At 54.5% G+C, this 26,697-nt stretch overlaps 1 protein-coding gene across 5 annotated transcripts in view; it reads left to right on the top strand.

Moving 5' to 3' along the window:
- The window catches only part of AGO2 (argonaute RISC catalytic component 2), a 129,114-nt gene that overhangs the window by 88,662 nt on the left and 13,755 nt on the right, over nucleotides 1–26,697 (top strand). For all 5 annotated transcript variants that reach the window (XM_063709544.1, XM_055349571.2, XM_031013788.3 and 2 more), the window contains 12 exons: nucleotides 822–956; nucleotides 1,780–1,867; nucleotides 3,120–3,267; nucleotides 4,081–4,200; nucleotides 4,349–4,471; nucleotides 9,011–9,144; nucleotides 11,150–11,334; nucleotides 12,823–12,982; nucleotides 16,145–16,235; nucleotides 19,060–19,254; nucleotides 20,998–21,132; nucleotides 24,894–24,995. In XM_063709544.1, the coding sequence (XP_063565614.1) occupies nucleotides 822–956; nucleotides 1,780–1,867; nucleotides 3,120–3,267; nucleotides 4,081–4,200; nucleotides 4,349–4,471; nucleotides 9,011–9,144; nucleotides 11,150–11,334; nucleotides 12,823–12,982; nucleotides 16,145–16,235; nucleotides 19,060–19,254; nucleotides 20,998–21,132; nucleotides 24,894–24,995 (1,616 nt within the window). The remainder of the gene's footprint in view (nucleotides 1–821; nucleotides 957–1,779; nucleotides 1,868–3,119; nucleotides 3,268–4,080; nucleotides 4,201–4,348; nucleotides 4,472–9,010; nucleotides 9,145–11,149; nucleotides 11,335–12,822; nucleotides 12,983–16,144; nucleotides 16,236–19,059; nucleotides 19,255–20,997; nucleotides 21,133–24,893; nucleotides 24,996–26,697) is intronic.

The raw sequence follows: 26,697 nt of genomic DNA, 5'->3' as shown, positions 1-26,697 counted from the left end.
TCACTGCAGGGCAGGGTTGGGCATGGGCTGGGGGGTCAGGACCCCGGTGGGGGGGTGGCATGTGGCCAGCTCCACGCATGGCCTCTGTCAGAGCCGGCGCCGCTGCGTGACACCTGGCTGGTCTCACCTGCAGTGTTGGGTGGGTTACGGCAGTGGCTCTCAGGCCAGCGTGAAGCCATGAGATGGTCGCACCCTCAGAGGCTGTGGTCGGGCTGAGGTGGGCCTGAGGATCCGGGGCTTCCTTGCTGCTGGCCTCCTGTAGGCCTGGGTTTGACTGTAGCCTGGGTGTGGCCTGTCCCTCTCTTGGGAGGCTTAGTCGCTGCTCTGTGCAGGACATCCGCTGCCCTCTCTGTGAAAAAGACGAGAGTGAAGGCCAGCGAAAAGGATCTGTCTTCTCATTTGGGAGCTGATTATTATGAAAAGCTCTAGAAAGGAATGAGAATTTGATCTTGCTCAGTTATACATTTATTGAAAAAGAACTACATAAAAGGAAATGGTGAATTTCAGAAATATCTACACCAGACGGTAACCAGAAAATCCTACAACACTGGCTTCATTCTCAGAGGGTGACTTTAGTCTTTAACTAATCAGCCAGCTCCTTTCTGTCACCCTGACCAGAGGGAGGCCAGCAGCTAGGGCCTGGGCTTGTCACTGCTGGCCTGCCCGTGTCTGGGCCTGAGGCTAGCCTCAGTAGGGAGTGAGAACCCCGGCCGGGTGTCCCCACCATAGCTGGCCTGGCCTGTGAGGCCCCTCCAGGACTATGGGCCCGTCCAGCAGCCCCATGGTCATGCTTAGGCCTTTGCCTCTTTTCTCGCCTACAGTGTCGGCAACAGCATTTTACAAGGCACAGCCAGTAATCGAGTTTGTTTGTGAAGTTTTGGATTTTAAAAGTATTGAAGAACAACAAAAACCTCTGACAGATTCCCAAAGGGTAAAGTTTACCAAAGAAATTAAAGGTAATGAACTGTCCCAGCACACCTGGCTGAGGGCTGGGAGGCCCCTTCCCGGTCCACCTCCGGGACCGCATTTTGCAGTTCTGGTTCTTGTGTGCATTTGGGGAGGTGGGGGTGGCAGAATTTAGCCATCAGATGAAGTAGCATGGAGATGAGTTAGATCCATTTCCCAGAGCAGGAGTGGGGGTTTCCTAAATAAATACAACCCCATGGGGTGAGGATGAGGTTGGGGAGTCAGTCACGTCTGAGTCATGATGTCAGGACTAGAAGCAGCAGCGTGGCTGTGATCAGCATTTCCTAACGCTGGAACCTAGGATGCGTTTTCTTTTGTCTTCATTTAATCCTTACACAGCCCGGCAGGTGTCTGTACCCAGTCAGCCTGCTTTCTACTCCAAGAAACTCAGATTGGGGGGCTCTAGGACTTGCCCGGGGTCCTTCTGCCCATCAGCAACGGAATGGGGGGCCCACCCCTGGCTCCACAAGCCCTGCCCGCTGAACCCGTCCTTTTGGAAGGCCATTTGCAGGGTCATCCACTGTACCCCGTGTTATCACGATGACCCATGGGGGGCGCAGAACAGCACGAGGGTGGACACCCCATGCTCTAAGCTGAGCCTCCCCTCCACCACGTGGTACTCTTGTAGGTGAGACAGACCCAGCTGGGGTGGCCTGGGGGTGACCTGTGGGTCACCCTCCCTAGGGGAGCCCTGCAGCCCCCCCCATAACTTGGGTCCGCAGCCACATTCCTATGAAAACTGATGCTCGCAAGTGGCGCTTGCACTCAGGTCGGGACAGCCCAGATGCTGATGCCTGTGTTCTGTGTCCCCAGGTCTAAAGGTGGAGATAACGCACTGTGGGCAGATGAAGAGGAAGTACCGCGTCTGCAATGTGACCCGGCGGCCCGCCAGTCACCAAACGTAACACGCCCTTCCTTTCAGACTCTTGGCTGGGGCCCCCACTGTCACTCCAACGGGCACACTCTGGAGCCATGATTCTGTGCCCATTCTCCAGAAAGGACCACTTCATGCTGTTTTTCAATCCCAAAATTGTCCCTTACGTGGCTCAGTAGATTCCAGACTTCACCTAAGAAAATAAACTCAGATCATGAAATTCCCCCTGGGTGCTAGAAGGGCTGGCCCAGGCTCTCTCTCCCTCTTCCTTCCTGAGCCTCACAGAGGAGAGAAGGGTCTTTTGCATTCGTTGTCCCATCCTTAGTGCTGGAGGTGGCGGGTCTGTGGCCCTGACCCACGCCCCCTTCCCTGGGCCAGTCCATGTGTCCCGTCATTACGGCAAGAGCACGGTTTGGTACGCAGGCCGGAGTGGGGGTGAGAGTGCACCGCTGTCCTGGGTTGTACTGGTGTTCCTTTGCGGGAGGAGGTGATAGATTTGGCCCCTGTGCCCCAGTTAATGTCTCCCAGGCCAGTAGGGTTCGTTTATTTCATGGGTCATTCCATGGAAAGTGCCAGGCCTGTTGCCAGGCACTGGAGGTACCAAGATGCCCGTGGCTGAGGGAGCAGAAGGACGAGAGGGCCTGTGGCCTGGCAGAGGCTGCAGATGGCCCGGCAGTCTGGATTGGGGGAAGGGGTCCGTGCAGCGGAAACTGAGCCATGTGGCCCTTTGCCCTGCACTAGCAGCCCCTGTGCCCTCATCCCCACACAGAGGCCAACCCTTCCTGTGCCTATGGGCCTCCCCCTCACTCACCCATACTGCACCCAGGCGTCTCCTGCCGTCACCGTGCGGAGGCCCTGGCTGCCGGAACCGGCCTGGCCTGCTTTCCTCGTCCTGTCCTGGGGGCTTCAGGCCTTCTGGGCACCGGGAGCGCGCGGCATGTAAACGGCTTCCAGGGTCACCACGGTCTGCTGGAAGACGCGCAGGCCTTTCTGGTCGTGCCCATTCGTCCTGACTCCTTTACACACACTGTGACGTTGTGGATAATTTATGAGTAATGATGCATGTAGGTATTTTTTGTTTCCCAACTCCAGAAACAAAATGAGAATTTAGGGGCTCAGAAACATTCCAGATAACCCAAAGCACGTGACATGGTTTTCACTCCTGGAAGTGCTCTGAATGTTTGCTTCTCACACATCACCCTAAAAAGCAAACTCAAAAGCAGCGCAGGGGAAGGGGCTCTGGGATGACCTCGGCCTGAACAGCCCCTTTGCTCCTCAGATTCCCGCTGCAGCAGGAGAGCGGGCAGACGGTGGAGTGCACGGTGGCCCAGTACTTCAAGGACAGGCACAAGTTGGTTCTGCGCTACCCCCACCTCCCATGTTTACAAGTCGGACAGGAGCAGAAACACACCTACCTTCCCCTGGAGGCAAGTCACCCTCTTCCTGTGTGTCTCTGGGGGCTTGGGAGGGCAGCGTCCCAGGCTGGGGCATGCAGCTTCGAGAAACCACCGAGGCCCCAGTCAGGTACAAATGGCACTGCCTCTGCTGCTGCAGGAACGCGGGTGGGTTAATGGGCTTTGTTACACCTCGGTTTTGCCTTCAGTAAAATGGGGTCTGCAGCTTTCTTGTGGGATTGGCGTGAACCTTGCCTGAGGTTGTGTGTAACGTGTCCAGCTGGCCCCGCAGCGGGAGGCAGGTGCTCCGTCACTGCCCCGTTGTGTCATTCACTCTCCTCTAACATCACGACTCTTTGAAAAATCCTTGCCTTGGGAAAGGATCAAATTCCGACCCTGAGCCATGTGCTGTAACTCTTCCCTTGGTGTTTAGATTCTGGCACTTTCCTGTCATTCAGGTAGGGCTGGGCGGCTCCAGCACCTTGTCCCACAGGTAGACGTCTTTCGCACCTGCAGCTGCTTTCACGCCCGCAGCCACCGAAGACTGGAGAGAGCCCAGAAGTGCCGGTGTCAGGACACGGCCCCGCTCACCTGGTGGGCTGGGCACAGAGGCCATGGGGTCTCTGTGTTCGCGTGACGTGGGGTTTACTTAGCAGGGATTTCTGTTGTGAAGCGGAAGGCCGTGGAGCAGCCCCCACAGCAGACACCTGCACAGCACTTCATAGCCCAGGGATGAGGCAGAGACGGTCCCAGGCAGAGCCAGGCCACCAGCCCCTGAGCCCCCTGCCCACTCCCCTGGTCACTCCAGTGTGGCACTGACGGCCTGTCTCTACGTCCTCTTCACAGGTCTGTAACATTGTGGCAGGACAAAGATGTATTAAAAAATTAACGGACAATCAGACCTCAACCATGATCAGAGCGACTGCTAGGTCGGCGCCCGATCGGCAAGAAGAGATTAGCAAATTGGTGAGCGTCAGTCCCGGGCAGGGCTGCCCTGTGGAGTCCAGTCCGGTTGCCCTGGCACAGAAACCTCTGATGCTTGGAACGGACGCAGCTGCTAGAGAGATGGGAGGCCTCCACCCACCCCATGCGTTTTCTTGTTTCCCTTTGCCAGATGCGAAGTGCAAGTTTCAACACAGATCCATACGTCCGTGAATTTGGAATCATGGTCAAAGATGAGATGACAGACGTGACTGGACGGGTGCTGCAGCCGCCCTCCATCCTCTACGGGGGCAGGGTACGTGCGGGGCGGCGGGGAACGTGTGGCTGCGGGGCATGTCTCTGCCCCGCGACCCCACTCAGGTTCTGAGCCATTGCCCGCGGTGTAGACTGTGTTCCATGCAGGAGAATCCTTTCTACTCCCAGCTGAGCCTGTAAAAGATGTGAGGTTTCATAAAGGAATGGCTTTCCTTGGTCCTTTTTAAAGTTTTTCAGAATTATCCTTAATGTTTTCAGAAGGTAATTTTTATTATCCCATGAAAGTTTAGAGAGCACCATTCTTTGTGTGACAGACACTCACCGAGGGTCGAATTATTTCCCAGAAGGCTGTACTGCTTTTCTATTCTTTAACTTTTGCTTTGGGGATGTTTGGTAACAGTTTTTTGTCCTTGCTGATTTAACTTCTGGTTTTGTTTGTTTTGAGGCAGGGTCTTGCTCTGTCACCTGAGCTAGAAGGCAGTGGCATGACCTGACCATAGGTCACTGCAGCCTCTAACTCCCGGGCTCAAACAAATCTCTCGCCTCAGCCTCCCAAGTAGCTGGGAATACAGGTGTGAGCCACTGTGTCCAGCCCTTAACTTCTCCTTTTTATCAGTGTGTAACCAAAGGTGTCCTGAGCACTGAACCGTCCAGGGTCTCCTCTCATTTCCTCCTGGGCTCGCTCGCATACCACGGTTGCAAGCATACCATGTCTGATGGGAGGGCCCAGAGGTGACCATGCTGGAAGGGACACCAGGGCTCTGCAGGGTCTTAGTGTCAGAGGTCGCTGACTTTCTTAAGCACCTGGCATCTGTGTAAGGGTCTGCCTAACCTTTTACACCCTAGTTTCTACCTAATGGAATTTTATTCTCATCCTCAAGACCTGTAGCGAGGTTTTGGTTTGTTTTTTGTTTGTTTGTTTGTTTTTCCTGTCTTAAAATATGGATTCTGGGCTGGGCGCAGTGAGTGGTTCACATCTGTAATCCCAGCACTTTGGGAGGCTGAGGCGGGTGGATCGCTTGAGGTCAGGAGTTTGAAACCAGAAACCCTGTCTCTACTAAAAATACAAAAATTAGCCTGGAGTGGTGGTGCGCACCTGTAGTCCCGGCTACTCAGGAGGATGAGGCAGGAGAATCCCTTGAACCCGGGAGGTGGAGGTTGCAGTGAGCTGAGATCACACCACTGCACTCCAGCCTGGGCGAAAGAGCAAGACTTGTCTCAAAAAATAAAAAATACTTAAAAAAGCAGTTCTGTTTTTTAAATGTTTCAGAATTCAGAAGATACAAAAGAATTAAAGGAAAAAGTATCTTTTTTCCCAGTTCTCAGTTGCCCTCTCAAGAAGCAATTGGTGTTCTTTCTCCTTTGTAAAATCACCCAGGGATGATTCACCCCTTTTTGTGAAAATAATAGCATTACCTATATTTCTGTGCCTCGCTGTTTTCTAGCTAATATTTCCTTAGAGCTCACTGAGAGGCTGCTGGCCGTTCTGTGTTGCTGTTCGTGCGTGTCTTGTCCTCTAGCACTGTTGCGTGGCACCCGATGACGTGGGGGGTCTGTGTCCCTGGTGGTGGGCATGGCCACTGCTTGTCTCTCTGAAGGGAGTCTGAGCAAGGCCCTTCAGCCCCTCCTTGGCTCGCTTGTCCCCCAAGGCCCCAGATGCTGTATAATCACAGCCCAAGCCCAGGAGGAAGAGCCCATGATCCCACTTCATGAGTCGGGGAGGAGACGCCCCGGGAGGGCAAACGGGGTGCCTGGCCCCTGTGCGGGGATGGGGCTTTTGAACCCAGCACCGCTTCACAGCCCTGCTGGCTTCTGTTCCCTCGGGCTTCAGCTGTTAGCAAGGGCAGTGGTTGTCTGAAAAACAGAAGAGCTTGTGTAAGCCAGCCTTGCAAAAATCTCAGAGTGTAGGGATTAAGAGAGTTTGTAGGCTGGGCGCCGCGGCTCATGCCTGTAATCCCAGCACTTCGGGAGGCCAAGGCAGGAGGATCACCTGAGGTCAGGAGTTCGAGACCAGCCTCCGGTCAACATGGTGAAACCCTGTCTCTACTAAAAAATACAAAAATTAGCTGGGCGTGGTGGCAAGTGCCTGTAATCCCAGCTACTCGGGAGACTGAGGCAGGAGAACCACTTGAACCTGGGAGGCAGAGGTTGCAGTGAGCCGAGATTGTGCCACTTTACTCCAGCCTGGGCAACAGAGTGAGACACTGTCTCAAAAAAAAGGCCAGGCGTGGTGGCTCACACTTGTAATCCCAGCACTTTGGGAGGCTGAGGCAGGCGGATCACCTGAGGTCAGGAGTTCGAGACCAGCCTGACCAACGTGGAGAAATCCCGTCTCTATTAAAAATACAAAATTAGCTGGGTGTGGTGGCCTATGCCTGTAATCCCAGCTACTTGGGAGGCTGAGTCAGGAGAATCGCTTGAACCCAGGAGGCAGAGGTTGTGATGAGCCAAGATCGTGCCATTGCACTCCAGCCTGGGCAACAAGAGCGAAACTCTGTCTCAAAAAAACAAACAAACAAAAACAAAAACTTGTAACTTGTTTGAGACAGAGTGTTTCTCTGTTGCCCTGGCTCCAGTGCAGTGATGCGGTCATAGCTCACTACAGCCCTGACCTTCTGGGCTCAAGCGATCCTCCCACCTCAGCCTCTCGAATTGCTGGGACCACAGCCACACCACCACACCCAGCTAGGTTTTTAATGTTTTGTAGAGACGAGGTCTCACTATGTTACCCAGGCTCATCTTGAACTCCTGGGCTCAAGCAGTCCTCCCACCTCAGCTGGGATTACAGGTGTAAGCCACCGCACCTGACTGAGCGTGTAATGCTTCTGTTAATACATGAATACATTTTTCCAGATCTCTAAAACATTATAATGTGAGGAAACATTCCTGTCCCCTACTCTACCTACCCCTGGTCCATTGTTAGTGCAAAAAAACAAAATATCCCTCAGAAAGCAATGTGTACAGCAGGAGTTCTCGACCAGGGATGATTTTGCCCCCCAGGGGACATCTGGCAGTGTCTGGAGACATTTTTTATTGTCACAACTTGGGGGTGAGTGGGATAGCCTACAGGGCACAGGACAGCCCCGTAACAAAGAATCATTGAGCTTCAGATGTCAGTTGTGCCGAGGTTGAGAAGCACCTGTATAGTAAGAGCATGTGTGTGTGTGTGTGTGTGTGCAGGTGTGCGTGTGTGCATGCATGCGTGTGTTCATGTGCACGTGAGTGCATGCGTGTGTGTGTGCACTCCCTGTCTGGAGCCCCAGGCTGTCTGTGAGACTCTTGCACACAGGGAGGCTGGTGGGAACAGGCAGTAGTTATAAAAATATAGGAAACAAAGCATTTATTTCTATCACGTGTCTGATTTCTACAGCAGGCTTGTATTTTGTACGAAAGATGCTTCCTGCTAAAAAAACAAAAACCTCTCCAGAGTAAATGACGGCAACCCAGGCACAGCCGCATCCTTTAGCAATGCCCCCAGGCCTAGGAGTGCCTGTCCCTCCCACACGGGACCCTTCCTGGCCAACCCTTCCCTTGAGAATCACTTGAAGCCAGTTCAGAGATTCCTTAGATGACAGTGCTCAGGGCTGGCTGAGAGCTGGCTGAGAGCTGACAGCGTATTTGCACAGCCCGCCTTTCTCTTCTCAAGTGGAAGTAGCTCCCGTTTCCAACACAGCTGCAGGCAGTGGCATGCTGAGTGGAAAAAGCTATGGGCTCAGTCCCAGCTCTCATCTCCCCTTCCCACGTCATTGATGATAGAGGAGGGGAAATGAGGGAAAGCTCTGTATAGAACAGGAGGCCTTCCTGTAGCATGGCAAGGCACTTCTCTTCCTCCAGGATGCTCATGAGGTCGGATGGAGCTTTGGGCCTCCCTCCTCCTGGCTTAGCTCCCATCTGTGTGTTCATTACTTACCCGTCCATCCTCCATCTAACTCCATCCATCCATCCATCCATCCATTCATCCATTCATCCATCTCTCCATCTCTCCATCCACCTACCTACCTTATCCACTCATCAACCATCCACCCACCCACCTTATCCACCCATCAGCCATCCACCCACCCATCTTATCCACCGATCATCAACCGACCACCCACCTACCTTATCCACCGATCCACCATCCACCCACCCATCAACCATCCACTCACCCATCAACCATCCACCCACCCATCAACCCACCCATCAACCATCCACCCACCCATCAACCCACCCATCAACCATCCACCCACCCATCAACCATCCACCCACCCATCAACCCACCCATCAACCATCCACCCACCCATCAACCATCCACCCACCCATCAACCCACCCATCAACCATCCACTCACCCATCAACCATCCACCCACCCATCAACCCACCCATCAACCATCCACCCACCCATCTTCCACCAGCCCATCCATCTACTGATCCTGCCAGTTGTCTGCATCACTAGGCAGGTCAGAGACAGGAGACAACACAAAAGTTCTTTCCCTGAGAAGCAATTGTTGGTCAGGGGGACCAACAGTGAGAGTGACAAAGTCTAAGGTTGAAGGAATATGTTTTCCATTTTTTTCTCACCCTGAACCTTTTGCCATTTGCAGAATAAAGCTATTGCGACCCCTGTCCAGGGCGTCTGGGACATGCGGAACAAGCAGTTCCACACGGGCATCGAGATCAAGGTGTGGGCCATCGCGTGCTTCGCCCCCCAGCGCCAGTGCACGGAAGTCCATCTGAAGTAAGCCCGCCACGGGCAGAGGCTCCGGCCTGGGGGTGCTGCCCGATGGGCAGCTCGAGTGACCACTTGCAGGGCTGACTCTGGTTGGGGTGGGGGTGAGGGCGCTGGTATGGGTTTTGATGTCAGGGTTCATCAGCCTTTCCCTGTCACGTACCATTGGCCGGGCCAGGGCAAGACACGCTGGCCCCATCGGTGCCCCTCTCACTCCTGGGACCCACCCTCGCAGTGAGCATGGAGAAGTAATGCAGACCGTAGACAAAACCAAACAGGATCTGAAGGAAATTTATAAGTAGGGGCAAAAGAGAGAATTGGATTCAATGAACTACAGTTATTTAAGAAATAATAATTTGGCTCCATATTTGTGTAAATTAGAAGGAGAGAATGAAGACAGAATCAGGAAGAGATGGGTCAGGCACAGTGGCTCATGCCTGTAATCCCCAGCACTTTGGGAGGCTGAGGCAGAAGGATCACTTGAGGTCAGGAGTTTGAGACCAGCCCATCTCTATGAAAAATAGAAAAATTAGCCAAGCGTGGTGGTGTACCTGTAGTCCCAGCTACTCAGGGCACTGAGGCTGGAGAATCGCTTGAACCCGGGAGGTGGAGGTTGCAGTGAGCCGAGATCACACCATTGCACTCCACCCTGGGTGAAAAAGCAAGACCCCATCTCAAGAAAAAAAATAGGAAGAGATGGTGAAATAGAGAGGTGGAGAGGCTGGGAGTATTATCTTCCTTCTCAGACAAGAGGAGTGATTAAGAGGAGAGAAGGTTTGGTTCAGGTCTCTGCCACCTGCCCAGGTGAGCACCGGGCCCTCTAGGAGGCCCAAGTGCTGTGGAAGGGCCTGCCCTCACCCAGGATGCTCGCCTCGGCCAGCACAGCCGTGCCAGGTACGGGCCCAGCGGGACTGTGTTGGGAGCACACAGCAGGGTGGCTCGTGCCTTTGTGCCAAACTTCAAAGGGAACATAAAGTCTTTGCTTCCCCGCTCTGTGGGGGCAGCAGGGGAGAACTCCAGCCTGTGAGTGTAGCCCGTCCCTTAACAGTTCCAGCAAGGGCTGACTGCGAACGGGCATGGCCCTCAGAGCTGACATCTTGCTGGCGAGTGGCCATCTGTCCTTCTGAGGCCACCTTGTGTCCACACTGCTGGCAGAGGAGGTGGAAGCCTAGAGAGGGGGTTTGGGAAGCAAGCTGAAGTAGGTTAGTTCTGAACACAGGGTCGCCTCCTGCCCCTTCTTTTGTCCTTGGCCCCTTCCTTCACTTTGGCCTGGAGCTGAAGATATGGGTGGACACACACGTGTTTCTTGACCTGATCTAATGTACAGGAAATTGGACACTGGCTGGGTTGGAGTGCCGTGTCCTCGCCCTTATTGTAGAAGGTGACATGATTCTTAGTCTTCAGCTTAAAATAGAAGCCGCTGCCCTGCCTCCCACCCCGCCCCAGCTTCACAAGGCTGGCCGTTGCCAGCTGCTGCCACTCCTCAGGCTGCGGGCTGTTGTTTTCTCTTGTGATGATGTCATACAGTCCGAGTTACGCCCGTCAGAACTACTGGGGGAAAAGATCCAAAAGGACAGTGAGCTGAAGACCTCCCTCACTCTGACAGTGCCTGGCCTGCGCGTGGGGAGAGCGCTGGCCTCCTTCACAGGAGCTCCAGGCGCTGCTCAGCAGCTTTACGGGGACAGCATCGCATCACCGCCCTGGGGCCGCCACAGCTGCGAGGCAGCGTGAGCGCGGTTTAAAGGCTGCTGTGTTACGGTGGCAAGTTAGCCGCATGTGACTTTTGAGTGCACTTACATGTATGTTTAGCACACTTAACCTTTCTCATGAGTTAGTATGTGTTAGGAGATGTAGCTCTGAATTCTGGCCTCATCCAGGACTTTAAGAACAATTTTGACCTCAATGAAAGTGCTTTGGGCTTTGTAAAAATGACGCCCTTGTGTTAGAGCCTCTGGTCGGCCTGAGTTCCCTGCCATTCCCAGTGCCCGGTAGTGAACGGAGCCTTCTCCTGCAGGTCCTTCACAGAGCAGCTCAGAAAGATCTCGAGAGACGCCGGCATGCCCATCCAGGGCCAGCCGTGCTTCTGCAAATACGCGCAGGGGGCAGACAGCGTGGAGCCCATGTTCCGGCACCTGAAGAACACGTATGCGGGCCTGCAGCTGGTGGTGGTCATCCTGCCCGGCAAGACGCCCGTGTACGGTAGGTGTGGGCGCTCCCGCTGGCTGTGGGGAGCTGTCGTGGTCTCCGTGGGTGTTTGTTCCTGCCTAAGCCCGTCTGTGTTTCTGCTGCACTGAGAAAGGTGCTCCTTTCGGGCCTTTCAGGAGGCTGAGGAAGAAGAGGTGGCTTCTCATCACTGCCACTTCTGATCACTGTGTTCAGGGCCTCCCCGTCGTCCTGTATGATGCCGTGGTCCTGGGCAGTCAGCACCCTCAGGTGGCACAGGCCTTGGCACATGGGTGGGCACCCCGCCCATTATACAGCATGCGTGTTGGCTGGATGGGGGAGCGTTTGTTTAACGCACAGAGCGTTGCACCAGGGTCACCTCCTGCCCGGGACTCAGCCTATGTGTAACCACTCTGTGCCCACCTCAGAATTTTGTGGAGTTTCGCCAAAGTCCATGCCAGGGGGTCACCCACAGGGCCCCACGCCGAGCCACAGACAGATTATTGACATGTAAAAACCACACTTCTCTCAGTTCAACATCCCAAAAAAAGAAGGGAAGAAAAAGCTGTTGCTGTTGACATCCTGCTAACACTGTCCCAGGGTCACCATTTCCCCAGACCTGCCCAGGGAGCAGCTGATCAGTTGCTTCATGAAAGAGACCAGGAATAGCCGGGGGGTGGGTCCGTGGAGCTCTTTGATGTCAGGTCTACATCTGCCAAGGATTTGGAGGGTGCCAGTGTTTTTATTTTTAACCACCCAAGCATTTGCTTACAGCCAGGGCGCCGTGGTGTGAGTGACCCTCCTTTTCTTCTTTTCCTTTTTTTTTTTTTTTTTTTTAGACAAGGGCTGGCTCTGTCTCCTAGCCTGGAGTGCAGTGGTGTGATTTTGGCTCACTGCAATCTCTGCCTCCTGAGTTCAAGCAATTCTCCTGCCTCAGCCTCCCGAGTAGCTGGGATTACAGGCACACACTGCCATGCCCGGCTAATTTTTATATTATTAGTAGAGACGGGGTTTTGCCATGTTGGCCAGGCTGGTCTTGAACTCCTGACCTCAGGTGATCCGCCTGCCACGGCCTCCCAGAGTGCTGGGATTACAGGTGTGAGCCACCACGCCCGGCCAGTGTAAGTAGCCTTCCTAAGCAGGGAGCCAAGTCCTTTCTTTTAGTTGGGCTCTTTCTCTCCTGCCCTGGGGCCCTAGGTGAGGCATTTAAATCGTTTTGTTGATAAATTGGAGGGATGAGATAGACTCACTCAACTTCCCTTCCTGAGGGAGGGGAAGCCTGGCCTGGGCGAGGCGGGCACAGCCGTGCTGGAGCCTGGACTCCAAGGAGCTTGGCGTCCCCCTCGGGACCAGGGACCCTCTTCTATCGCCGACCTCGGACAGAGGGGGACACGCAAAGCTCAGCACAGCTGCCATGGTTGCACTTGCCAGATGGGGGCAAGAGGGCTGGTGGCAGCTGCCGCACTCGGGGCCAGCTGAGGAAGGGGCGCCAGCAGAGCTGTGTGTGCCTCTCGTGTCCCTTAGCCGAGGTCAAGCGCGTGGGAGACACGGTGCTGGGGATGGCCACGCAGTGCGTGCAGATGAAGAACGTGCAGAGGACCACGCCGCAGACCCTGTCCAACCTCTGCCTGAAGATCAACGTCAAGCTGGGAGGCGTGAACAACATCCTGCTGCCCCAGGGCAGGTGAGGCCCGGCCCCTTTACCTCCGCCTGCGGACCAAGGCACAGTGGGACGCCTGGCAGGGTGGGGTGCGGTATGCAGGGGGCAGGGGGGCAGGGGGGCAGGGTCCCCTCACCTGGGCCCAGCACCGTCCTGGCCACAGCAGAGCAAAGATGTCAGACATAGATCTGGCTGCTGACGCTCTGCTGGGGACCAGGGGCGTCTGCAGGAGTTTGAGCACTGTGGCCGGGTTTCCAGACAGAGAAATTTGTGCCTCGAATCCCAGTGGGCAAGGCAGAGCAGGGCGTGCCTTGGATGGCCAGGAGATGGAGATGGGCTTCCCTGGCTCAGCAGCAGCAGCTACCTTGTGGACCAGGGCCCCCCACCATGCTTCCCACGCCAGGCTGGTCATGGATGCTGCGTCGTGCTGGGCCTTTAGACTGAAAAGCTCCTCATGGGAGCACACTGTTGGCAGCTCCCGGGCCAGGACAGGATATGTGGCCAAGCGCTGGCCACCTGCCGGTCTCAGAGGCCCAGGGCTGACCGCCGGGGATGGGAGTTGGGGGTGATGGAGCTGCACCCTCCTCTGGCACCTCCTGACTGGCTGAGCATCCAGGTATTCCAGGGCAGGGCCAGGGTTTGCTTCTTCCCCTCCTCCAAAGCCACCAACCTGTGATGTAGGCAAGAAAGACGTCTCCACACGATGACAGGCATCTTTGCCAACCCTGGCAGTTGTCTTAACATTTGGACGACAACAACAGAGAATATGTAGAATCAGATTATTTGTGCGTTTGGGCAGGAGGGAACTGGAGGCCATAGGCAGCCCCTGTGGTGTGGATCTGTTGGAGCTCCCAGTCACAGTGGGGCTCAGCTGATAAAGCCATCCTAAGCCAGGCAGTGCGCTAAATCTGCATCACTGGCACGCCGTCACAGAGTTAAGAATCCTAAATCGAACTGCCTTAAGGCAGTGACCCTCTGTATTTGGAAAGTGGGTGGTGGTGAGCCCCTGCTGTGTGCACAGGCCTGTGCTTGGCCACCACAATGTCCTCACACCTGAGCAGCTCTTGAACCCCAGCGGGGCTCGTTCCCGAGTGTCCTACTCAGCAGGACTGATTGGGGCCAGGAATTTCCACCCCTAGCAAGTGGACACACACAGTGCCGATGCTGCTACACGGGGGACCAGGTTTTGAGAGCTACCGAGTTACACACATCCAGAAACAGTCCATTGAATTCATCAGGGAGCGGGGTGATAACATGCGAAGAATCTGGATTCCGAGTCGAACGGCCGTGAGCGTGGGCGCGGGCTCTGCGGTGAAACAGGTTCATGGGAATGAGCGAAGACCAATCCAGAGCTGGCTGGGAACTGAAAGTGCTGTTCCTCAGTCAACAGGTTCTGTATTTATTGAGTACCTACTGTGTGCAGGGAGTTTGGGCCGTAAGTGGGCAGCACCGGGCCGGAAGTCCTGGTGGAGGCACCCAGGTCATGAGCCCATTGTACAGGCGGCAGGTTCACAGCAGAGCCGTGGGAGGACCGTGAGAGCAGACAAGAGACAGGCCCGCCCACGTGCAGCCTGGGGAATGCTGGGGAACGAAGGCTCCCTCTGGTGAGCTGGGGTGAGCTGGGGCCGTTGGAGGCACCCGACAGTATGGCCACCTCTGGCTCCGTGAAGCCGAGAGGGGCTGGTGGCCTCGGCCAGGCCAGGGCAGGGGCACAGAGTGGGAGCACCTAGACTTTGAGATGTTTTGAAGATAGAGCCCTGGGACTTGCTGGCAGGTGGGATTGGGCTGTGTGTGAAGGAAAAATCAAGGCCCTTGGCCTGGGCTGCAGGAGAGAGCCCGTCGTCATTAGACGGGGAGGCTGTTCGGAGGGTGAGCACTGGGCGTGGATGAACTGGCCCCCACAGCCTCTGCAGGTCATTTGAGTGCAGCTGATGAGTGGACAGTGGGAGCCAGGACGCTGGCGTCAGGGGAGACAGGATCCAGGAATCCTTAGCAGACAGGTGGTATTCCAAGCCCTGGGCCCTAGAGAAGGCTGGAGTTCAAGGCCTGGAGAGGGAGGAACCAGCAGCGGAGATGGGAGAGGCTGGGGCAGGGAGGCCGGCCGCAGGGCCCTAGGCACCAAGGGAAGTGTGTCCTGCAGCGGGCCAGACGCAGCGAGGCCTGAGGCTCGGCCGTGGGTCTGGGTGATGCAGAGGTCATCAGTGACCTTGGGAAGAGGAGCCTTGTTGCTATGGCCGTGAGAAGTCTGACTAGAAGGGGCCTGGGAGCCAGCGCAAGCAGTGATGGGTTCGGCTGAGTCGGAGCCCTGCCGCAAGGCAGGCGATGGGAGTGAGAGGATGTGGGCGGGGAGTGAGTCACAGGCATGCGGGGAAATGGATGCGGGGAGAGGGCAGCAGAGGCGAGGGCCTCATGTACCCGGTTTCCAACAGGCAGGGCTGGCAGAACGGCCACTTCTGGTGCTTCCTGATGTTGCCTGCAGCAGCCGAGCAAGGCTGGGTGGGGTGTGGGGCGGTGCACTCTCAACCCGGGAGGCAGGTGCTGTCACCACCTCCACCTTTCCCCGGAGAGCCCGAGGCCCACATGCCTGTCCCTGCCCCTGTGCGTGCTGCCTCCCAGGGAAGTCGCCACTGGGATACACTCAGGGTCTGAAAGTTCTCCATGGGGTGGTTTTGCTGCCGGGGGACGCATGATCATGTCTGGAGACATGTTGGGGTGTCAGGCTTGATGGAGTGCTACTGGCATCCAGTGAGTGGAGGCCTCTTAGCGTCTGCCCATGCTCGGGACAGCCCCCTACCCCAACAAAGAGCGAGCTGGCCCCAGGCATTGGTGGTGCCAAGGGTGGCAGTGAGAAACCCTGGCGTGGGTGTGGCTGCAGAGGGAGTAGAGGGTAGAAGGGTGAGCCCTCCTGGGCCTGAGCCCCAGCCTCAGCAGCTGTCAGCCCCTGGCCCATCTGGTCTGGAGTACACTCCACCCAAGCCCCCCAACCCCTGGCTATTCTGAAGCAGATTTCAGACCTTGTGTCATTTAATCTGCAAGGTTTTTAGTATTCCTGTTAAAAGATAAGGATTCTTTTCAAAAGCATTACCATGATACACTGACCACCTCCAAAAGGTGATGGTGGCACCTACTAGGGTCAGAGGTCCAGGCGTGTCTCACCGTGGCCCCTGACGCCACTCCTCTCCGCAGGCCGCCGGTGTTCCAGCAGCCCGTCATCTTTCTGGGAGCGGACGTCACTCACCCCCCCGCCGGGGACGGGAAGAAGCCCTCCATTGCCGCCGTGAGTGTCAGCGCTTCCCCATGGGTCTTCCATTGACAACATGCAGGATGCTGTTGAAGTCCCGCTGTCACAGCGTGGCCAGGGGTCCTTCCTGAAAGGCATGGGGTCTCACTAAGCTGCGGTAGGGACAGCTGGGGTCGTGTGGGAGAGAGGTGTCTGGAGGGGACACTAGAATGACACAAAATAAGTTCTAAGAAGCAGTCAGAGGTGGGGCATAGGGGCTTATGCCTATCCAGCCCTTTGGGAGGTCTGAAGGGCAAGGAGGCCCCCTTGCACATGGCCTGACTGGCGGGTGGTAGCCTAGGGTGTGATGACGCCTGTGCCCTCACAGCATGAAAACTCCGGCCTTGGACACAGCCCCGAACCTCAGACAGGCCCGTGCTGCTTCTTTTTTCTTGTTTCTCTTGAACAATGAGCTTAGTGTTTCAGAACTTTCTTGGGTGTAAAATGAAACAAATGTTGACCTCATGGGAGAATTAGGAAATGATGTCGTTAAGCCCCTGGCACGGTGCCTGGCACATAGTAGATGCTCAGAAAATGCTTACATTCGAGCCTGGGCAACATGGCGAACGCCCATCTCTACAAAAATAGCGGGGGGTGGTGGCGTGCGCCTGTAGTTCCTGCTACCTAGGAGGCTGAGGTGGGAGGATTGCCAGAGCACAGGAGGTTGAGGCTGCAGCGAGAAGAGATTGCGCCGCTGCACTCCAGCCTGGCCAACAAAGTGAGATTTTCTCTCAAAAAAGAAAAAGAAAATGCTACCATTATTATTTCATTAGTTGGGAGAGAATATGGAGCAAGAGAATCTATCTGGGACGGAAGGAAGCCATTCGAGCTGCCCCAGGTGGAAGAAAAGCAACATGATATGTGCTCTGGTGTTATTCAGGGCACACTTCCTTTAAGGAAATTCACATGCATCAACTAATTCTTGCCACTTGGCCCGATAATCACAACCCCACCACTCCCACGCATATACCGCTGCTCACTTTGCTGAGTCGTTCTTTTGTTGTTGTTGTTGTTTTGTGGGTTTTTTTTGTTTCTATTTTTGTGTTTTTTTTTGTGAGACAGAGTAACTGTCGCCCAGGCTGGATTGCAATGGTGCGATCTCAGCTCACTGCAACCTTTGCCTCCCAGGTTCAAGCAATTCTCCCGCCTCAGCCTCCCGAGTAGCCGGGATTACAGGCACCTGTCATCATGGCTGGCTAAATTTTGTATTTTATAGAGATGGGGTTTCACCGTGTTGGCCAGGCTGATCTTGAACTCCTGACCTCAGGTGATCCACCTGCTTCAACCTCCCAAAGTGCTGGGATGACAGGCGTGAGCCATTGCACCTGGCCATGCTGAGCCATTTTCAGCCCTTTCCTCTGATGGGGAAGCACCGCATGGCTGTCACCGAGCCACAGCTGGGCACCAGTGTGCCCAGGAGGGAGCCAGGGCACAGAGGGGAGCCCCCGAGGGTCCTGCAGCTGGGGAAAGCCCGCAGCGCAGCGGGCTGGCGCCCTCCCCTGTCCCCACCTCACCTGGTCCCCGTTAGCTTTGTTTTTTTCTGTACAAATGTTATGAAGCATTCAACTATATCTTGGGCTTTTGGAGCCTTAGGCTGTTTTTTTTTTTTTCTTCAAGTTTTCAGGAACAGAGAAATCTGTGTGTTTATCCCCTATCCCCACAATTCTCAATCAATAGGAACAGATTTCTGTTTGTGTTAATGTATTTCTGTTTATACCAACTGGAAACATTACAGAGTTTATTTATTTTTCTCTTGGTTTAAGAGAAAAATTATAGCCCAAGGCAGGACAAAGGACGTGGAATAGTGGGAGAATTAACTGGGAAAGAACTTGTTCTGTAAGGATTTACGAAGAAGGAGGCAGATTGCCAAGAAGCAGTTCCTATTTTTCAGTGACATGAGAGGTTTTATTTCCATCAGTGTTTTTTCAAAATTTAAGGACCTCGCCTTCCCCAGCCAGAGGGTGGAGCGGCACGTGGGGATCTACCCGGTTCCCTCCATGGGCTGGGCCACCTCATCCCTCACGCTCCCTTGGCCCCCGACAGAGAACCGCAGAGCCGTGCTAGGCTCTCTCTGTCTGCCCTCTTTGTGGCTGGCACCTTCCGGTGGCTGCTTGCATGGCTGGTGTGCCTTTGGGGATGCTCTCTGTTGATGTGCTTGTAGTTTCTTTGGAAGAAATAAGGACACCCCCACCCATTGCCTTCTTTGGACTGATTAATTCAGCCACATCTGATCCCAAGCAGAGGACAGTTCTAATCTGTTTTTCTGTTTTTGTTTTTGTTTTTGAGATAGAGTCTCACTCTGTTGCCCAGGCTGGAGTGCGTGGTGTGATCTCGGCTCACTGTAACCTCCGCCTCCTGGGTTCAAGCAGTTTTCCTGCCTCAGCCTCCCGAGTAGCTGGGATTACAGGCACGCACCACCACGCCCAGCTCATTTTTATATTTTTAGTAGAGACAGGGTTTTACCATGTTGGCCAGGCTGGTCTCAAACTCCTGACCTCAGGTGATCCGCCCATCTCAGCCTCCAAAGTGCTGGGATTACAGGTGTGAGCCACTGCACCCGGCCTGTTTTGTTTTGTTTTGTTTTGTTTAAACTATGTAACTTGGCAAACTTTTGTACTTCAGTACGTATTTACGAACACTATTGCCAGACGCCAAAAGCCTAAAGGCTGAGTTCACACCCAGCCAGCCATTGTCACTTGACAGTGACATGAGTTCCAGGGTGGGGACACTTCTCGTCCCCATCTTCCCGAGAGTCCAGGCACATGCCCAGGAAAGGAAAGTTTTGGGAACCCCTGACCACACTCACTGCCTGTTCCTGCAGGTGGTGGGCAGCATGGACGCCCACCCCAATCGCTACTGCGCCACCGTGCGCGTGCAGCAGCACCGGCAGGAGATCATACAAGACCTGGCCGCCATGGTCCGCGAGCTCCTCATCCAGTTCTACAAGTCCACGCGCTTCAAGCCCACCCGCATCATCTTCTACCGCGACGGCGTCTCTGAAGGCCAGTTCCAGCAGGTGGGCGCCTCTTGGAACCTTCCCTCCCCTTCTCCGGGGTCTGTAATTCACCTGTTTGTGCAGCAGAACCACGCTCGATGAATGGCAAGAATGATGTGGCTCTCATTCGGCCCCAAGGCTGATCTGGTCACAGCATGGAAGGGGGTCCAGGGGAGGAGATGGGACACGGGGCTGTCGAGACCCTGACACGTGACACTGAGGCAGGACAGAGGGAGGGGAGGAGGGGCGGGTATGGGCCTGGGGACCAAGAGATGAGGGAGAGACGCTTGAGTTCCGCTGACTCGCAGAGCAGAGCTCCATCTGGGGGCTTCCCGAGGGCCTGGCTTTGCCTTGCAGGCTGTGGAGAGCTGTCGGGTGTCCCTGCGAGGCGGGGAGCTCATTGCGTCTGGGGATGCCTGTCTGCAGTGTGAGAGGTGTGGAGGCAGGGCCAGAAGGATGGATAGGTGGCAGCTCTGTTGAAGGTAGGGTCGCCAGGACGCGGCCACTGTCTGGATGTACAGAGAGGGACGGCCACAATGGGTCACTGCTGAGTCTGGACAGGCAGGGAAGCCATCACAGAGGGGTGAGGGGAGTTTCGTTGCTGTCTTTGGTTGAGAGCACACGCAGCACCCCCAGATCAAGGTGACCTGTGGGCAGGAATGAGTCCATCTTGGCCTGGAACCCGGGCAATGGGTGCCCTGAATGTTTCTCCTGTTGGCTAGAGCCGATTCCTCCCCACCCCTCGCCATGCCACACGGTGGCTTCCTTGGGAGGTGTTAGCAAGAAAAGCAGAAGAAAGCCGCCCCAGGCCTCTTGGGGAAGGAGCCCCACCCAGTGTGGTGGGCAGACATCCTCGGTGGCTGCCCCAGGAGCTTAGGAACTCCCCCGCCTTGATCAGGAGGCGGGATGGCATGCAGCCCAGCCTCCCGCATTTGCCTTCCCAGTCCAGAGCGGAAGCAGAGCTCGTTCCTGAGACCCATGGCCTCCTGGGAGGACAGAATGGATACAACTTGACCGGCCGGCACTTCTGGCTGGAGCCTGCCTGAGCTTCTTTGTTTTTTGTGTGTGTTTTTTTTTGTTTTTTTTTTGTTTTTTTGGGTTTTTTTGTTTGTTTGTTTTTTGTTTTTTTTGAGAAAGACTCTCGCTGTCTCCAGTCTGGAGTGCAGTGGCAGGATCTCGGCTCACTGCAACCTCCACCTCCCGGGTTCAAGCAGTTCTCCTGCCTCTGCCTCCGGAGTAGCTGGGATTACGACAGGCGCCCACCACCACGCCCAGTTAATTTTTGTATTTTTAGCAGAGATGGGGTTTCACCATGTTGGCCAGGATGATCTCGATCTCTTGATCTTGTGATCCGCCCACCTCGGCCTCCCAAAGTCCTGGGATTACAGGCATGAGCCACTGCGCCCAGCCCAAAGCCTGCCCTGAGCTTCTGCAGGAGCTTGGCCTCTGCATGTGCCTTCTCAGCGCAGAGCCCAGCCTGCATCCCTGGCGTTGGCTGCGCCCCTTGCACACACAGAACCTCCTGGGCCCTCCAGGGGAAGTGTTCTTCCCATGCCTGAGTGCCAAGCCCCCTCTTCCTGCATCCAGTCCTCCCTGCAGAGAGGATGGTTTCTGCCACCCTGTGTTTTCACCTCCCCGTGAACACACTCATTGTCTCTCAGAATCACCACGGCTGGGTGTTCTAAACCCAGAACCCGCACGTGGGACCGTTGCTCACATGCACTACCATCTTTAAGCACAACCTCCTCCCTCCCGTACCCCTAGGTTCTCCACCACGAGTTGCTGGCCATCCGTGAGGCCTGTATCAAGCTAGAAAAAGACTACCAGCCCGGGATCACCTTCATCGTGGTGCAGAAGAGGCACCACACCCGGCTCTTCTGCACTGACAAGAACGAGCGGGTGAGTTTCTGCATGACTCCAGGCAGGGGGCACGGTTCTCCCCTCAGCCTCACACCCCGAGCACACTCACAGAGAACCTGCTGGCCACAGTGCCGCTGTCCCAGGCTCTAGGGTGACTCTGTCCTCCAAGGGGCTTCGTGGGGACCCAGGTTTAGGCAGTAGAGAAGGCTGTCCTTGATTTGGTGAAGCTTTTTTGTTGTTGTTTTGGAGGGTTTTGTTTTAAGATGGGGTCTGGCTCTGTCACCCAGGCTAGAGTGCAGTGGTGCGATCATAGCTTACTGCAGCGTCTATCTCCTGGGCTCAAGTGATCTTCCCACGTCAGCCTCCCTGGTAGCTGGGACTAAGGCATGCACCACCACACCTGGCTAATTTTTTTTTTATTTTTTGTAGAGACAGGGTCTCACTATTTTGTCCAAGCTGGTCTCAAACTCCTGGGCTTAAGCCATCCTCTTGCCTTGGCCTGCCAAAGTGCTGGCATTACAGGTGTGAACCACTGCGCCCCACCAAAAAGTCTTAATTTATAAATCCCATAGGCCTAGGCTAGGTCTAGGCACAAGATGTCACTTATCTAATAGATTACCAAAAGAGGTGGCTCTGAAAAAGTCCCAGTTAGAAACCACAGCACGGAGCTGTGCAGTCGTAAAGAATTGGCAGAGTGGTGCAAACTCGGACCCTCCCGGCAGGTCCCTGTGGCAGGGCTGGAAGGTGGTGCTGAGGAGGGGAGGAGAGGTGGCGGCCTTGAAGCGCCACGGTTCATCTCACAGGTGTTCTGGAAGGGGAATGAGGAGGAGCAAGAGTTGTAGATAGAAGACCTGAGAATTCTCCACAGCTGACGAAAGACAGGAGACCCAGGTTCAAAGTGTTTTCCGTATTTCTAGTAGGATAAGTAAAAAGAAACTCACACCTGTCCACGTTGTCCTACCTGCATAACATCAAGGTAGCTGCCTAAGGAAAGAGACCTGCCCAGAAAGGAGGCCTTGGACTGAACCAGGAGACCTTGACCTGGTCAAGGGAGGACCGGAAGGCAGAGGGTTATCATCCACTTGGCATCCAGGAAAGAATACTTCAGAGTGTTAGACTCCCTACAGGCACGCCTGTGCAAGGACACGGGGAAGGTTTACTGTGCAAATGGAAGGCGAAACAGAAGTTAAGCATCACAGTGAGGAAAAAGGATATTTTATCACAGTAAAAGGAATCATTCACCAGGCCAGGCACGGTGGCTCATGCCTGTAATCCTGGCACTTTGGGAGGCCGAGGCAGGTGGGTCACCTGAGGTCAGGAGACCGAGACCAGCCTGGCCAACATGGCGAAACCCCGTCTCTACTAAAAATACATAAAATTACCCAGGCGTGGTGGCGGGTGCCTGTAGTCCCAGGTACTCGGGAGGCTGAGGCAAGAGAATTACTTAAACCTGGGAGGCAGAGGTTGCAGTGAGCCAACATTGCGCTACTGCACTCCAGCCTGGGGGGCAGAGTGAGACTGTCTCAAAAAAGAAAAAAAAAAAACCCAAAAATAAATAAATAAGTGGAATGATTCACCAAAAAGATACAGCAACTAATGAGCTTGAATGTACCTAACACCAAATTATGTAAAGAAAAAAAAGTAAAACAAAAACTAACAGCATTTTAAGGAGAAATTGATGAACACGCCATCAAAGGTGGATATTTTTACACAGCTCTTATTATACTGTTTCCAGACAAAAATGAAAAACTAAGGAAAAAAAATTGGGGCCAGGCATGGTGACTCACGCCTGTAATCCCACCACTTTGGGAGGCCAAGGTAGGTGGATCATATTAGTCCAAGAGTTCAAGACCAGCCTGAGCAACAAAGTGAAACCCCATCTCTAAAAGAAATTTAAAAATTAGCTGTGTATGGTGGCATACGCCTATGGTTCCAGCTACTCAGGAGGCTGAGGCAGGAGACTTACTTGAGCTCAGGAGGCTGAGGCTGCAATGAGCTGTGATTGCACCACTGCACTCCGACCTGTCTTAAAAAAAAAAAAAAAGAAAAGAAACCCTGAAAATTGGAAGAGTGAAATGAACAAGCCAAGCCAGGTCTAATAGCTAGATAGAGTCTTCCCTACAAATAGCTGAGTTCACACGGAAGGGTTATAAAAGTTCTACCAGGACAAAGGAAGTCTCGGGAGCTTTCCAAACTTCAGTCTCAAGCCATATTTTTTAAATCATTATACAATTAAATTTTAAATCAACAGTAGAAACGAAGTTGAAGAATGTTTTCAACTTTCAATTCACTGAGTAGCTCATGCATTAAACATGTAACAAGAATAGAAATCACAAAGTACTCAGAACCTAACAGAATTGAGAATGTCCTGTCAAGCCTTATGCAATGCAGCTGAAACAGTGCCGTCTGTAGATTCAGATGAATTTGTTGTACAACAAGAAAGAGAGCCATAAAAGAAGCCTAAAGACATAGGAAGGATGGGAATAAGAGACCTCAGTCCCCAGGAGTCAAGGGAAGGCTGAGGCACTCATGGCCTTGGGTGTCTTCCCCTGTCCCCCTTCCTCCCCGCTGCAGCCCCCAGATCTCTGTTGCCAGGAGGCAGGAGGGCTCTGATGTCAGCTTGCTCCTGGTGACACCTACACGCCACTTCTCCATCCTAGAATGGAAAATAATGAGGTAGAAACTGAAGAAGAAATAAAGCAGATGAACAAAATCCAAACCTACTTTGAAAAGAGATATTAGGGCCGGATGCACTGGCTCATGCCTGTAATCCCAGCACTTTGGGAGGCCGAGGCAGGTAGATCATGAGGTCAGGAGTTCAAGACCAGCCTGACCAACATAGTGAAACCCTGTCTCTACTAAAAATACAAAACTTAGCCGGCCGTGGTGGCACATGCCTGTAGTCCCAGCCACTCGGGAGGCCGAGGCAGGAGAATCGCTTGAACCTGGGAGGCAGAGGTTGCAGTGAGCCGAGACTACGCCATTGTGCTCCAGCCTGAGTGACAAAGCAAGACTCCACCTCAAAAAAAAAAAAAAAGAAAAATTGCAAAGAAGGAAACACACTGGAGATTCTTTTTTGTATGTATATTTAAAATGTGTACAACTAGGAAACATACATCAGGGACCTTGCTAAATGCTGGAGCAGGGCTTGTAGGGTGGGGGTTTGCTGCTGGGGTGGCCATGCCTGCATCTTGGCTGACTTTTTGGTCCATGCTTGTGACCTTGTAATTAAACCATTGAATGGTTATATGTACTGCCCCTGGCCTCTGGGACAGTCTCTGATGGAGCCGCCCTGCTCTCTCAGGTGCTGGGAGCAAGCCACCGGCAAAGCACAGGCACTCCTGACAGCATTCAGAGCCTCCCAGCGCCTCTGCCTGGAGCGCCGGTGTGCTTGTGCTTGGATGATGGCCCGTCCGCAGCCAGTCACCTGGTTTAGCTTTAGATGTGTACGTTGGTGACAGTTTCCATCTTGACCTCAAATCAAAATAGCACCAACAGTAGTGAGGGACTCTTAAGGCATCAGAGGCACGTTCTGCGGTGAAAAGACTGCATTTAACTCATGGGCCTTCATGAGAGTTGGCGGAAAATAACCCCAGCCCACATGGAACATTAATTCATTTAACTTGGTGGTCAGCAGTTGTTAAATTTTATGTAACACTATCCTACTGAGGACCTGTATTAGCCAATTTAAAAACTTCAAAATAGGGCACCCTGGCCAGCGGGCGGCGCGGCTGCCTGGCCCGCCTGCTTGGCTCTGCCGGTCCCTGGCCGTGTCTAACGAGATGCCTGTGTTGCCGAAGGTTGGGAAAAGTGGAAACATTCCAGCAGGCACGACTGTGGACACGAAAATCACCCACCCCACCGAGTTCGACTTCTACCTGTGTAGTCACGCTGGCATCCAGGTAAGGCCGGGAGTCCCCTTTGGACAGAGTCTTGGCCGTCTGCCATGTCATCCCCACATTCAGCAAACACTTGCACTCTGGCTAGCACGTGGGATGTGGTGTGAGGGGCCCACACAGGCAGTACCAGGGAACCGGGGAGCCCAGGCTGTGCCAGGCGCTGGGGTGGGGAGAGGGGCCTGGGGGGGCGGGTCAGCATGGGCCTCCCAGAAAAAGGAAGTCCCATTTGGTAGGGCTGAGGAGCAGGGAGCACCAAGGGCCTTGGGGAGCCAGGGGTGTGGTGTGGCTGGAGCTTGGTGAGGTCTGAGCAGGATTGAGGCGCTGGGGCTGCCATGGGGTGGAAGCTGGAAGGCCACTGGGCAGCTGCTGCAGGGGCCACATGGGGCAGACTTGGCGTCGATTCACGAGCACTTGGCGCAGTCAGCCTTGCCGTCCCCTCACGCAATCACTGGCCAGGGCCAGGCTCCAGCCAAGGACTGGGTGCTCAGAGAAGGTTGCCATGGTGTTTGTTACCACCTTGAGGCTCTCCTGGGTTCCTTCATGAGGGGACCCCCATCTGGCCCAAGGCGATTCTTGGGAGCACTGACAGGAGCAGGAGCACCATGTCCGTGGTAGGAGCTTCCCCTCCCCAGCTCTGCAGAGCCTCACCCGGGGGGGACAGGAGGAACCTTAGTCACGTGCTGTCCCTGCCTGCAGAGAGCTTGATCAGAGGGGCTTTTGGTTTTTCAAAGTATAAGTAAGGACTTGAATATCCCTTCCTAAAGGATTTGAACCCTAGAGTTTGAGGATTTGCTATGAACTTTGTACGTACTTTAAATATTCCGTTGGAAATATTTTAATATGTCACGTTGTTCACATGCCTGACAGAGAAGGAATGGGGGCTGGGGAACCGTGGCCTGTGGGCCGGGTCCAGCCTGCAGCCCAGGAGCTGAGAGTGGGTTTTGCTGTTCGAAGGGTTGTTGAGAAGCAGGCGATGGAGTGCGTGCAGGGTTTGTGGCACTTCCTGGTGCAAAGTGCCTGTCCCAGTGTTGGCTTGCTTTGCCAGGGCTGGTGAGATGGGCCTGGGGCTGTGCCCTGCCTGCGTGTGCCCTCTGTTCAGTCTTCCCTCCTGGTGGGGGAGCCTCACCCACCAGGGCCTCCTGGGCATGTTTCCTGGGCAAACTCTTCTCCCTGAACTTTCTACCCAAAATCTTTCTAACGGGGGATGCTTCTCTGGTGAGCGATTTATGGCCCAAGGCTGGCACTGCTGCTGTGCCCTTAGCAGACCCATGGAGACAGATGCCCTCACTCCCCTGGGCCCCTGTGACAGCCACCAGTCACATGCCAGGAAAGGGGTGCCAGAGCGCATGCGGTGGAGCATCAGGGACGAACGTTCCGCTGCCCACCAGCACCAGGGGCCTCGGCACAGGGCTAGACACAGAGCAGGTGGCAGGGACTGTGCTGGACAGGTTGTTGTCGGAAGGGCCTGGGAGGCTGGCAGGTGGAACAGGCGGTGAGGCGGGCAGGCAGGCAGAGGTGGCAGAGAGGCCTGCAGTCAGCAGCTGGTGCTGCTTTCATTTCAAAGGATCTCCAACCGCAGGAGGTGTGTAAAGTGGTACTCACGTTCACACTCTCACTTCTACAATGTTACTGCTAATGTGTAATTTTTTGTTGTTGTTGTTGTTGTTTTTAGACGGAGTCTCACTCTGTCGCCCAGGCTGGAGTG

This window comes from Gorilla gorilla, chromosome 7 (assembly GCF_029281585.2).
Source record: "Gorilla gorilla gorilla isolate KB3781 chromosome 7, NHGRI_mGorGor1-v2.1_pri, whole genome shotgun sequence".
Lineage (NCBI taxonomy): Eukaryota > Metazoa > Chordata > Mammalia > Primates > Hominidae > Gorilla > Gorilla gorilla.
This window is presented reverse-complemented; position numbering and strand designations above follow the sequence as displayed.